Below are 14,058 nucleotides of genomic sequence, written 5' to 3' on the forward strand. Positions count from 1 at the left end.
TTACACGTATTGTACACACTGTTAAAGATTTTTAAAAATCCATAATATTTTGAAAATTCTTCCTCATTTATGCACTTATAAGGAAGAATGAAATATCATAACTTTGAGTTCTGGAAAGAAATATTGAGTTTCATACTATCACCACAGGCTATTGTATTTTCCTTGCCTTTTCATAGATATATCCTTATGGACTAAAGTCTTAAAAATAGGATAGTTTTCTAATATCACTAAACCACCAAAAACACGACTTAATATTTTAATCTACCAGTAATTAAATATATTAATTTTTTATATACATTTTTATCATCAAATGTCTATTTGGTGACTGTTTCAACTCAAACATTACTAAAGCTTTCTGCGCCTTGATTGCGCGGAAGGTGAGCGATACAATGACAGCGATGCTAACTGCTCCGCTTTCTGGGATAGTTTTAAAAATGTGGTAGCGAATTATATAGTAAAATTCGTTAAAGAAGGAGAGTTACGTTTACTTAATCAGTAGTTTGATGTCACAAGGTTAATGTTGCATTTTATATGATACTTATAATTTTTGATATTTAGTGGTGAAAAAATTTCTTAAAAGGAAAAATACTAAACTGAAAGTAACTTGAATTTCGCTACCACTAGAAAATACTATTTTACAAAGCGGAGCAAGTTGGCCTCTCTGCAATAATCTTAACCTTCGGCTTTCAGGAGAAATCCTCCAGACATCAGTCTCGCGTAGTGGCGGGTACTGTGGTTGCGAGGAAAAGGCACTTCGATTAGGGATGTGAGGTAAATAGTTTAATCTTAATCTTGGCATAGTTCGGCGTGAGTAAACCAATCGACACCTTCAATCTTTCATTGCACCCCCATTGGAAATGTGCTCTCGCTTGTTACCATACTAGCAGACAGTCCCAGACTTTTAGTCTGGAGGAGTTCTCCTCAAAGCCGCAATTGAGTATAGCGAGGATCTTTTCATATGCCTTCTTGGTGCGCTGGCTACGGTTTTGAAGAAAATATAAACATTCTTGTCTAAAGCATACATATTTAAATAACTTAATGTAAATATTTTGTGTTCTGTACTGTTAAGCCATATAGAATGGAAAGTGTAGAAACATAAATGTGCTGAATGCAACCTAAATATTCTCAACGAGTTTGAACTTGTTAAAAAAAATAAAGATAAAAAATAAATAAAATATGAAATAATTAATGTTATTAATTTTAAACAGTTGATATTAAATGTCTTTTTATTTTTGTTATCAGAATGTATGTCAAATTCCTTGCTCTTTTTTTAAGCGTGAACAGAATCTCTGAAGTCCCTTGATATTTGAGAACAACTCCTCTCTGGATATAAACGATCTTGAGAGATCAAAAAATTCCATTCCCAGTGTCAATCCTATTAAGTCAACTAAAAAAAATTATTACGCCATTGGCAAAATAGGTGCTGTTTCGGGTTCAATGGCGTGCGCACCTTATTTGGTCGTCACCCCACTTCTCAACTGTATTCAAATAGTGCGCATGCTTCGTCAATCCATGCGCTGCTGTTTGATATTTTTTTAGAATTTTTATTTTCGCTTTTAATTTTGTCATGCATTAAGTTGGTGAGTTTATTTTTGAGATATGGGACCAAAAAGATCTCATAACTACGTCTTAACCTGTGAATAAAAGAGAATTTAATCATTTGAGCGATATTTCTGTTTTTATTGTTTTAACCCTTTTGCACCGACTGTCACAAATACGTGACAGTATAAAACCGTATCAACCAGGGTAGAAAGACAAAACTGGTAATCAAAGTAATTCTCTAGCAGTTTATTTGTGGGTGGGGTTATAATTGTTTGATTTATTTAATTCACCACTACTTATTACGAATTAAAAATTGTATAGTTAGACTTTTAACACACGTAGTTTGGATTTAAATTGAAAGCAAAAACCACTTTTTTTACCATTCTGATACTTATTCCTTAGAAATATATTCATGACTCTCCCGTCCCCAAAGGGTTAATTAAGATACATACCCAGAGATGCCAACAGCTCCGGACAAGCTAAAATAATTTAAGAAAACGGTAGATAACTGCAAAGTGAATTTTGAAAATATTTGACTATTCTTGCTTGCGTTTTAAAAGGTATAGTATGATAAAAGTAGTTTAAAGTGGTGAATTATATAAGCCTGCGAATTATTTAGAAATAGTGGTGGATGAAAATCTACTAAATGGAATTTATTAAACCAAGAATATCAATTGATAAACTACCACTTTAAAATATGTATTTGCTGTCCAGAGGAAGTTGGCATCTCTGCATACCTGCCAACTTTTAAGCATTTGGCGTAAAATTTCATTTCTATATTTAATGTGGTTGTAAAATGTATGCTTCCTATATATTCCTTTCATTTATAAACTTAATTTAAAATCCTTTTTAATACCACTATTTTTTAAAAAATTAAGAACATATACTAACATGCAATACTGTAATAATAGTCCGTATATATAAGCATTTCCAAAATACAGCCTATGCTTCTACATAAAATTGTAATTTAAATTCCATTTTACTACCACTGGGGAAAATCATCCTCGAAAGGAATAAAAGTTGGCAGGTATGTAAGAATCAGAAATTCTATCCTACAGTTCAAACTGGATCGTTTTGAAACCGAGTGCAGGTGAATATTACTAATAAAGAGGGTAAAAAATTTTTTAGACAACAACCATTTTGCAGTGGGTAACCTGGGGCGATCACAATTTTTACCATTTCTTTTTTTTTTACTTAAATTATTTAATTTTTTTGCTATTCTATGTTTCCTAACACACGTAAAAAGTTTAAAAAAATAAATAAATAACAAAGGGTTATAGAAAGAACGCTGCTAAAATTTTGTAGGTGGGATCTTTTGAGAAGCAAGTGCCAAGTGTTTCTACCAGGCAGCAATGTTTTCCCGATATTAAGTGCATTTTCCCCTTTCGTTTGCTTTTTAAGTCCGTTTGTATTATGGAATCTTCCTGCCCCTACACGCTTGTGAAAATTATGGATTTTGTGGGTGGCCTTGGTGAGTGCCCTTACCTGGTAGCGCTTAAGGAATGAAGAATAAGTTTAATGCACACATCTGGAGCGACATGTAGACAACTCAATTTAATTTTAGAATATGCATCAACTGAAATTGATTGAGCTAGATTACGGTTTCCGTCAAAAGTACAATGAAAAATTATAAAAATAAGCGTTTGGAATGATTCTCGGTATAATGTTCTTCTTTATTGTTGAATTTAGTTATTTTTATTCGATATGTAGTACTAATGCATATTTTCCTAAATGCATATCTTTTCACAATTCATTTATTATGTAGCTATGAGAAAGAAGAAAAAAAATTGTTTGAAGTTTCTTCTTTTAACAGAAAAAAATTTCGCTAGATGGAAAGAACACCGGTTTCAGTAATTTACATGGAAATTTATCACGAATTCTAAGAAATTTTTTTTTTTTTTATCTATCTGCATACCTGCCAACTCTTTAGGATTTTCCGAAAGATTTTATTTTCATATTTAAAGTGGTAGCAATACTCAGGTCATTCCAATTAATTTTTTGAGTTATAATGATAATTATAAATGAGTTTGACCACCACTACATATAAATAATTACAATAAATATATAAAAGCACAATATCTATGAGCAAGCGAATTTCAACAGGATCAAAATATAAATACATTTTTCAGTCAGATTGTCTTTCGTTTATTGTTTTACAACCACTCTGAAAATCCATTCTCGGAAAGAGTGAAAGTTGGCAGGTATGTATCTGAAACATGCGGTTTAAAAACAGACGATTATTAAAATGACGCTTAATAAATTTTTATTCATATTTTGAATTAAATTTGAGTTATAGATAAGAATTTACTTAAATGATTTTTAATTTTGATTAATTTATTTCGAAATTTCCGTCAGATTTAAGCATTTCATTAAAAAAATTAGAATATGATTCAATTTAACTTGTATTTTTTAATATGTTTCTAATAAGCATCACTCAAAAAGTACAAATATTTGTCCCCAAAAAATTATTATTTCACTTTTTAAATCATTTTTTGATATTTTATTTTATTTTACAGCCAATGTATTTTCAGTTTGTGATTATTAATGTACGCACACTTTCGTAACTAAGGAGGGAAAACCTCGAAAATCTCTCACGCTTGGTTAACCAGCACGAGGATTTTAATTCACCACCATTCAGTCTACCATTAAGTATATTTTAGGTCGACACTGTGATTTCATTTCATTTTATAACCGGTGTTGAAAATTCGATCCAATTCTGAGTTTATGGCTATCAATGTAGGGGAGAGGGGTGTACATTTCAACATGGGGCACCCTTCAACAACTAGAATTTCTACCTTCTAATATTGCTTAATGAATGGCCAATGTGCCAGACAATAAGCTTTAACTATGCTTAACTGTTGACATTTAGTTTTAAGCACTTTCTTTTTAGCACTATTGTGTTACTCTGCGGTACATGTTTTAACATTCCAAATGTAAAAGATAGTTTTGATTTTAAAACTGTTTATCTACCAGTAATCTTTTAATAAGGTAAGTGATATTTATTCATTTGATAGTTTATTTAATTCTGCTTCTAACTGTATTATTTATTAATAAAAAGTCTTTTTGTAAAATGGCTGATAATACTTTAACCAAAATGTCTGTACCAGGGGCAGATTTCAACAGTGTTGAAAGGTGCCCCGAGCTTATAATTTTTTTGTTAAGTAATCGTCAAGTCAATAATTTTTTTGTTGAGTTTTGTTAAGTAATAGTCACGTTGCAGAAGTCGTCAGTCTGCGAAAAGCCCATTAATTATGGTTGTTACATTTAAAATACCCAACTTTTTCTATAAGGCATTATTCTATGTCCCGCAGTGGACTGATCGTTAAGACACGGTTCCCCGCAGATCACCGAAGTCAAGCATCACGGGCTGCGGTCAGTGTGCGGGTGGGTGACCACTTGGATCAGGCTGCGTAGGGACCGAGGGTGAGCGGTATTGGTCCTCGTTTAACTGTGCTACCGTAAAGTGCTCGACTTCGCGCGCAGGTCGTCGGGCTACCGAAGTGGGGGTGCCATCTCCTCTGCAGAGGATCGAAATTGTGATGGCATGTCTTCGATTCATCCTCCGGGATGTATCCCAGACCGTCGCCAATAGCCCATTGTGCAGCTCTAGTGCGACGTAAATGAACAAATCAATCAATCATTATTCTAAACTTTTTGAATAACATGCGAATGTGTTCAAGGAAGCATGTTTGTTTGTTACGATGTAACATATTTAATAAAATGCTCAATCCTGTCATTTCACCTTCTTACAGTTTATAAAAATGGTGCGAACATATAGAAAAAAGTGCACGAAACCAGAAGTTAGTGAAGAAAACATTGAAAAAGCAATGGAAGATGTCAGAAATGGTGCATCTTTAAGAGCAGCAGCAGACTTATTTGGAATGGACTTTTCAGCGTTATTTTATACATTAAAAAAAAGTCAAATAATTGGTTGGTGAAGCCAAACAATGTACGACTAACACCAAATGCTACAGTTCTAAATACACAAGTCAATAAGTTTTTGACGTCCAGCTAGAAACTCTGCTTTGTGAATATATAATTACATGTTCAATTCTCAATTATGGTCTAACTTACAGACAAGTTCGACAACTTGCCTATGAGTACGCAAAGCGTTTCAACTCCAAAATTTCAAGTAGCTGGGACAAAAATGAAACGTCTGGACTTGAGTGGGTTAAAGGTTTTATGAAGCGTTACTCACAGCTTACTTCAAGAAAACCAGAAAACAACAGCTTCGCAAGAGCTACAAATAAAGAAAACGTTGAAGAATTTTTCAACAATTATGAGAGAGCTCTTACTTCTGGTTGTTTTACAGTTGATCAAATATATAACTTGGATGAAATTGGAGGTTTTAACAGTTGTTCTAGCTCCAAATGTTGTTGCCAAGCTAGGAGCTCGTCAGGTGGGGCAGGTAGTTTCTGGAGAGCGAGGAAGCATGATTACCATGTGCATGATAATCAATGCTTCATTTTCCAAAAAAAGAAGATATTAGTTGTATCGAAAGAAATGACATTAAAATGAAACTGCTTCAACCAAGTTTAAGCAGCGGAGCAGCTCGAGTTGTATTTTTCATGACATTCTCCGTAAACTTTCATTTTATTAAAAACAAAATAATGTAGGAAAAACCTAAATCAATCCAATATGTTCATTCATTATTATTATTATTTTATGAAGAAAGTTAATTTTCCAAAATGTATGATCTTGTTATGTTCTCTTCGATTTTTGAAATGTGCCCCATCACCCGTTGAAAACTGCCCCCCAGGAGGGGTAGATTTCAACAAAATACATGGTTCACTAAATATGTAAAATTAGGTATTTTGTCTTTGGCTTAGACCTTTCGAAAAAATTGAGAGGTTACCTCAAATATCAACTTAGTAAATAAAAATTAGAACTTAGATTTTGAAGGCAATATAAGTTCGAAAATAATTCTTTAGCAAAAACTGTTGAAAGGTGCCCGCCTCTCCCCTACAGTGAGCAAAGAGAAAAGAAGAAAAAAAGCTTTTTAAAATTTGATTTTTCAGGAGCTATTTGACCGATTTCACTCAAATTTTGCATTTTGTTATGTAGAATTACATTCTTTAAAGTGATGCAAATAATTGCATACCTAACAGTTCAAAAATTTAAATAAAAAAATAAAAAATTTAAATTTTTTTTAAAAAGTTTTTATTTTTACCTGGAATTAATTATCTTCTGTCAAACGAATTTTATAATTCAGTTTGAAATTTTTTCATTTCACTTAAGAAGTTCTCGAGATATGGCGAAATACGCAAAGAGTAAAATTAACATTATGAGGTTCAATCTTCGGATCGCTCTCCTGATCAAGCTATTGCGTACTATTTCGCTGTTTACGGCAATTTTTGGAGTCAAAAATCCGAATCCGTAGAAAAGTATATTTATTAAGAACAAGTACGTATTTGTGTCTGATTTCATATTTTAAAATATCGTCTACACTTATAAATTAGCATATTTGAGATCACCCTCTCAAACTATTAAGATTGAGTCTTAGAGCGCGAAAATCCGATCATTAGATCAAAATTTCTTCAGGGTGATCTATTTTTGTTAGTTTTTCTCGACTCAGTACATAGCCGTAGCCTTAGAATTTTGAACCCAACCCAGAAGACAAAGGAACTTCTAGATCAAGCATTGGCACAAACTAACCTTTGTATGGGACGTTTTTTGACGGAACTAACCAGCATTTGTCTTACATGAACTGGTAAACAACGAAAATCTTCCACGGTTGGCTTAATGGTAAGGAGATTTTAACCCTCGACCAGTCTGTCGCTGAGGATATTTTACGTACTGTGGTAAGTGCAATCTGGGTGCGGAATTCAAATCGATCAGCCATCAACTGGATTTGAACCCGGTTCATCTTTTAAGGAGTCGAGCGTTCTATGCCCTTAGCCTACGGGTCAGGGCATGGAGCGTTCGCTTCCCAAAGGTATGTCAGGTATCAAACGTAGGCAAACATATGTTACGCAGGCAGAGGTATTGATTTGTTATGGGAACTTTGAGGACTTTGTACCCTAATATTTAATGTGCACCGGTCTCCATTTAATTACTTTCTGGATACGAACTCCCTCTCTCACGATTACGAAACCTACGTCCTTCCGACCAGGCTATCTCAGCACTGTGATTGGTGGGGGTGAGACCAGAACTGATTTTGAACTTACCTGCCATATGTAAGATTTTTACTTGGGTAAACCTCATTTCGAAGAGAATGTTCTATCCCCTTTCAAAACATATTATGAAATGTTTTTAATTATTTATTCCACAAAGAATTACAATTTCAATTTTCATAACCTAATCACAATCTCCTTTGCATGTTCTTCATATTTTAAAATAATATCTCTTTAGAACCAGTTCGAAGGATCTGATATGGTGGCAACACTGTCGCTTGAATCTCTCCTGTCACTCATGTCATCATCGGGATCTATTTTTTTTCTCCTCGCCTCCAGGACGGAACTCAGCTCTTTTGATCGAAGAGTCTTAAACTGAAAATAGAATATTCTTGTTCATTATAATGTTTGTTCAATTAGTCTATCTTAAGTTTTACTACTTTTTTATTCAATCAGAAAGAAACGTAAAATTCCCGTAACGTAAAACTGTCATGCATACCCTGAAAATTAGTCCTAATATCTTTTATGAAATTATTCTAATCCAATCTTAAGTAATATCCAAGTCGAAGTAATTTAATTTTTCATAGCAGACGATTTACATGACATAAATTAAGCTGACCAGTTTCCTCCTAAGACAGTAAAACTAAGAGTAAAATTTCTGAACGGATGTTTGAAAACTTATTGTTTTACCTTTCCAATTCAGTATTTTGTAGAACAGAAATCCATCGCAGAGATTCTCTAATAGAAATATATTTTTAAAATAATTTGCATAACAAAACAGCAAGTTTCCAAATATCCGTTTGGAAATCTTACTAACAGTTTTTTTAATTTTTGGAGGATGCTGTTCAGCTTATATAAATAGTATGTGCAGGAGGTGAAAACATCTCTCGTTCTTTGCGAATTGCTAAAAAAGGTAATCAAATGGGATGATTCTATAACATCCCCTATTTTCTCGATGTTTAAAAAAGCACTGACTTCATAGCATAAGAGAATTCCATATCACAAGGGATAAGGGTAAATTTTATGGATTATTGGCAGTGTAAAGTTAACACGTTCATGCCGGGAAAAGTGAAAATACTGGTAGAAGAACTATTTCAAAATTAGATAATATTCGGGAGGAGTTAATCTATTCTCAACAATAACATTTCATTGTAGGGAAATTAATCACGGCGAAGAAGCAATTCAATATAAAAATTGCATTCGTTAAAAACAATTGGCAGTTATGGATTTTTATTATTCCCGGAAAAAAATTAAAAAAAGAAATTTAGTTGTTACCAGTTGTTACTCCGGTGCACTGTCAAGATGAGACAATCTAGCGTGACCCACCGGTGGGATACCCAGGCGTGAACGTGTTAAGCACAGATGGCGCTAGACTTTCTGTCGTAAGACTTTCAGGTTATTGTTTCCGACGGATTTTTCAGCCTAAACTTGAAAAAGCACACCATCCAATATTATTGTACTGGGTAGCGTTTTCCAGTTTCCGCGTTCTTTCAATTTAACTTTCGACGAAGCAAACAACAAACGAATTCGGAAGATTTCTGGAGCAGTTGGCATCTCTGCACACAGCTCTATTTTACACAAATATACCCAAATTAGGGATAGCACTGAAAACAAGGCAAACTTTAAGCCATATTTATGTGGTGCAATTAATTTTCTTAAATTTGTTTTCAGTGGCACCATCTATACCCAAGAATACGACTGGAGTCACACATACATCACAGCCCTTTTATAAGGCGGACACAATCATACATCCATTCATTCTTCCTCAGTTTGTAATTTCGATCTGAACCAGAGAAAGATCTATCTCCCATTCATTGACCCTAGAGGTATAATTTCTAACCGGGACATGGAGGGCTTTGTGACCCATCAGATTCAGCGGGCACCAGTCACCATTTACTACTAGGGGAGTCTTCGGCCGGTGAGGATCAAACTCACTACTCCTTGGAGATTGGTCCAATGCCCTACAACCAGGCTTTCTCGCCCATTCGAAAAGCGTAGGTCTCATTACTTTAGAATTTTCTGCTGTTTAAAAGTCTAAAACGAAACGGAAACGGCTTGTGTTTTTCTGCGTTTCCTTCAAGAAACCTCCCCCCTTTTTTTTAAAGCTTAGTTGCAAATGTTGCTTTCGAAATTTCATATTTCATTCTATTAATTTAAATAATTTTAAATCCCTTTAAGTAATAAATATTATTTCCATTCTATTCAAATTTTATGGGTTCTATGCTCTTGCATCTTATGCGGGGTAAATAAAACGTTTTATTATTATTTTAATCTCTCTTTTATTCTTTTCTGTCTTTTTATTGGGTTACAAACTCGCGCGCACGCACTTTTTAAGAAATGTTGCTAAGGATGTATCTTACTTACCCCGCAAATATTCTTTTGTATAATGATCTGATTGAATAGACGTAGGCCTTCTTCATTACCCAATTCTTTTTCCATCTCTTTCTTCTCCAGAGAGAATATTTCGTCACCTCGAACGTTCTGGAATTTTTGTTGAGTCCTGAAAAAGACAAAANAAAAAAAAAAAAAAAAAAAAAAAAAAAAAAAAAAAAAAAAAAAGAATCATTCAAGATAGCGACGAGTGTATCAATCTTTACCAATTGGCAAAATGGTCGTTGTCTAATTTTTTTCACCCTCTTTATTTGTGATATTCACCTGAATTAGTATTGAAAACGATTCAGTTTGAACTGTAGGTTAGAATTTCTGATTCTTAATCAAAACAGTAAAAACGAAAATATCGTTCAAATGATGAAATTCCCATGTATGAACAACTCAAGAAGTATTTATGAGATCTCTCTGGTCCCATATCTCAAAAATAAAAACACCAATTTAATTCATAACAAAATTAAAAGTGCAAAAAGGAATTCTAAAAAAAAAATCAAACAGCAGAGGTCACCATAGCAACGCAAGCAATGACGATGTATGCGCACTGTTTACTCTTGAACACAGTCGAAAAGGGTGATGACGTCCAAATAAGGTGCGCACGCCATAAAACCCAAAGCAACGCCCTTGCCTATGAGAGATAAATTAAAAATTCAAAGTAAAAAATAATATTTTTAAAAACCACGTTTTTGTAGTGGAGAATGATAATTAAAAAAAAAAATTGAAAAACGAAAAACGTGGGGCTCATGAAATACATAACAGTAATGCTATAGTGTGTGTATGTGTGCTCTTGAGAATATGTGTATGGTATATTTGTAATGGTATCTGAATGTGGATGTGGAATATGTTTGTGTATATGCATATGTATGTGGATGTATATGTGGCTGTGCATGTGTATGAGTAAGAAAATGTGTATATGTATGTGTATATATACTGTTATGTATTTCATGCGCCCCACGTTTTTCGTTTTTCAATTTNTAATTCCTAATTGAGTTTAAATTAAATATTGTCATGTTTTTAGTGCATGAATCTGAATTGAACAACCTGATAATGCTCACTCTGGTTATTGTTATCTGGTTGCTCACTACGTGCTCTTGCGCGCCGAATCCAATCAATTAAAAATGACAACTGTTGCCAGCGTGAGAAAAGAAATATAATCGGTTTTATTGATTCATACATACGAGACATACGTACGTATTAGCGTTTTATATGATATAGATTTCCATTCTATTCAAATTTTATGGGTTCTATGTTCTTGCATCTTATGCGGGGTAAATAAAAAGTTTTATTATTATTCTAATCTCTCTTTTATTCTTTTCTGTCTTTTTATAGGGTTACGCACTCGCGCGCGGTCGCATTTTTTACGAATTGTTGCTAATGATGTATCTTACTTACCCCGCAAATGTTCTTTTGTATAATGATCTGATTGAATAGACGTAGGCCTTCTTCATTACCCAATTCTTTTTCCATCTCTTTCTTCTCCAGAGAGAATATTTCGTCACCTCGAACATTCTGGAATTTTTGTTGAGTCCTGAAAAAGACAAAAAAAAAAAATTTAATAATAATAATTCAAGTTAGTGACGAGTGTATCAATCTTTACCAATTGGCAAAATGGTCGTTGTCTAATTTTATTCACCTGAATTAGTATTGAAAACGATCCAGTTTGAACTGTAGGTTAGAACTTCTGACTCTTAATCAAAACAATAAAAACAAAAATATAGTTCAAATGATGAAATTCTCTTTTATTAACAACTCAAGAAGTATTTATGAGATCTCTCTGGTCCCATATCTCAAAAATAAAAACACCAACTTAATGCATAACAAAATTAAAAGTGCAAAAAAGAATTCCAAAAAAATGATCAAACAGTAGCGGTCGCCATAGCAACGCATGCTATGACGACGCGTGCGCACTGTTTACTATCATTCTTAAACACATTCGAAAAGAGTGATGACGTCTAAATAAGGTGCGCACGACTCAAACCCAAAACGACGCCCATTTTTGCCTATGAGTGATAAATAAAAAATTACAAAACAAACAAAAATTGAAGAATAAAATGGATTCCCGAGAGAGACGATAACGCAATTTTTCTTTAATTAAATTTTTCAACTCAGTTTCAAAATACGTGAAAATTTAATAATATACTAATCCTACAAAATTGAGTAAAAAATTGTAATAATAAAAATTCAAAAACTTTTCTCGAGCTTTAAATGTTAACAGAAGATATAAGCTAACGTATCAAAATTAGCAGCTTGTAAAGTTGGAAAAAGTTTTACAGAGTGGTATTAAATTAGTAATTAAAATTTCTGTTTAAATTAAGCAACTTCCTCAACGCATAACTACCAAAACAATAGATTTTGTACACGCAAGTTTGAATTATTCAAATGTCAATTTTTTTTTCAATTATTAGTTGTGAACTCGAATATTACTGGTAAAAGCAGAAATAAATTAAGTAGTTTCGTCACCTTTTTTTTAAAAAAGCTTCATTTGATCACTATTTTTAAATTTCAAAACACTTGAGTGAGTTACTTTTAACTAACCTGGAAGCAAATCCTTTGCTAGTCAACCAAAATTGCACTTCTTCTGCGGAGGAATCAGGAGTTATGTACGCAACGGCGAGAACTTTTTTTGCTAGAGTCAGACTGACTCGGCGTTTCAACTCTTCATGCAAACGATCTTGGAGATTTGCAAGAATGTCTTTTTCTTTTGTTGATGTGTCTACTGAAATGATTGAGTAAAAAAAAATTTTTTTTAATGCAATTTGATGATATGTTGTTACACCTACATGTTTGAGAGATATAAACTGATAGAACCCAAACTTTAGTGAAGGTGTTAGTTTGACCTACTACCATTCACAGTCTTAGCGGTCTTTTCGGTAGACCAAACTCACGTGACTATGATGGACAAAAGTAGGTGAGTTGTGACTGAGAGTAACTTAACGATTATTATTATTTTTTCTGTAGTGATTTATTTAGGAACCTTACTCTCTTCAGAGGAATATCCTGCAATATTTTTAAAACTAAATTGGTCGCAAATCGTATGGATTTTATGCAAATTTTAATGTTCCGCTGTGGACTCATCGTAAAGATACGATTCTCAGTAGAACACCGAAGTCAAGCACCACTGGCTTCAGTCAGAAAGCGGGTTGGTGATAATTTTGATCACTCTGCTTAGGGATCGAAGGTACGAGATATCGGTCCTCGTTAAACTGTTCTACAATAAAGTTCTCGACTTCGTGAGCTGGTCATCGGGCTTCCAAAGCAGAGGAGCCAACCCCTCTACAGAAGATCAAAATTGCGATGGCATGTATTTGGATCATCCGCTGATATGTTTCCCAGACCGTCGCTAATAGCCCATTGTGCAGTTCTAGTGCGACGCAATTATAGTACCTACCTACTTCTACAAATTAAGTGAAAATTGGTAACTGTGCCGTTGCTTATATGGATAGTTTTACATCAATTTTAAATATTGCACTTGCAAAATGTCATTGGGAAAGGGATAAAATGAACTAGCTCAAGCTTCTTAAGCTATATATAAATAATGCAAGATTAACAGTTTAAATACCTTCGTTTTTCCTTAGACTTGGTATATCAATTGATGAAGAATCAGAAAGTGAAGTTGTCGAATCTAATAAAATGGAAGAAAGAATTTTACTTTAAATTTAAAGGTTGCATTCAACAATAATAATTATTAATCTGACAAATATTTCGACTTATTTTACACAGTTTTATACCAATTTTCCTGCTTAATCATCGAGAAGCAATTGTTCTCCCTCCCATGTCCGTATGCCCCTGTTGTCTTCGTCAGCATTTCTTACCTCTTCTTTCTGAACTCGCAACTTCACAGCTAAAGATTGTTCTTCATGCCTTCAAATACGTTGCTTGGTCCTCCCCCCCCCCAAAAAAAAATCACAGTTTTGTGGCTAAAGATTGTCCCTGCTGTCTTCGTCAGCATTTCCTTGCTCTTTTTTCTGAGCTCCCAGCGAAAGACTGCTCTTTATGCCTTCGAAAAGATTGCTTTGTT

At 33.7% G+C, this 14,058-nt stretch overlaps 1 protein-coding gene across 10 annotated transcripts in view; it reads right to left on the reverse strand.

Annotated features, from left to right (window-relative positions):
• Window positions 1–7,786: 7,786 nt before the first annotated feature.
• Window positions 7,787–14,058, reverse strand: part of LOC107453029 (arouser) — a 148,675-nt gene continuing 142,403 nt past the window's right edge. For 9 of the 10 annotated variants that reach the window (XM_071184752.1, XM_016069686.3, XM_043057223.2 and 6 more), the window contains exons 18-21: window positions 13,600–13,662; window positions 12,576–12,756; window positions 10,020–10,155; window positions 7,787–8,030 (exon numbers count right to left, since the gene is read on the reverse strand). In XM_071184752.1, coding sequence (XP_071040853.1) covers window positions 7,890–8,030; window positions 10,020–10,155; window positions 12,576–12,756; window positions 13,600–13,662 — 521 coding nt within the window. In that variant the 3' untranslated portion in view covers window positions 7,787–7,889. The remainder of the gene's footprint in view (window positions 8,031–10,019; window positions 10,156–12,575; window positions 12,757–13,599; window positions 13,663–14,058) is intronic. The other variant, XM_071184750.1, reaches the window with a different exon arrangement.

Source organism: Parasteatoda tepidariorum, chromosome 9 (assembly GCF_043381705.1).
Source record: "Parasteatoda tepidariorum isolate YZ-2023 chromosome 9, CAS_Ptep_4.0, whole genome shotgun sequence".
Taxonomy (NCBI): Eukaryota; Metazoa; Arthropoda; class Arachnida; order Araneae; family Theridiidae; genus Parasteatoda; species Parasteatoda tepidariorum.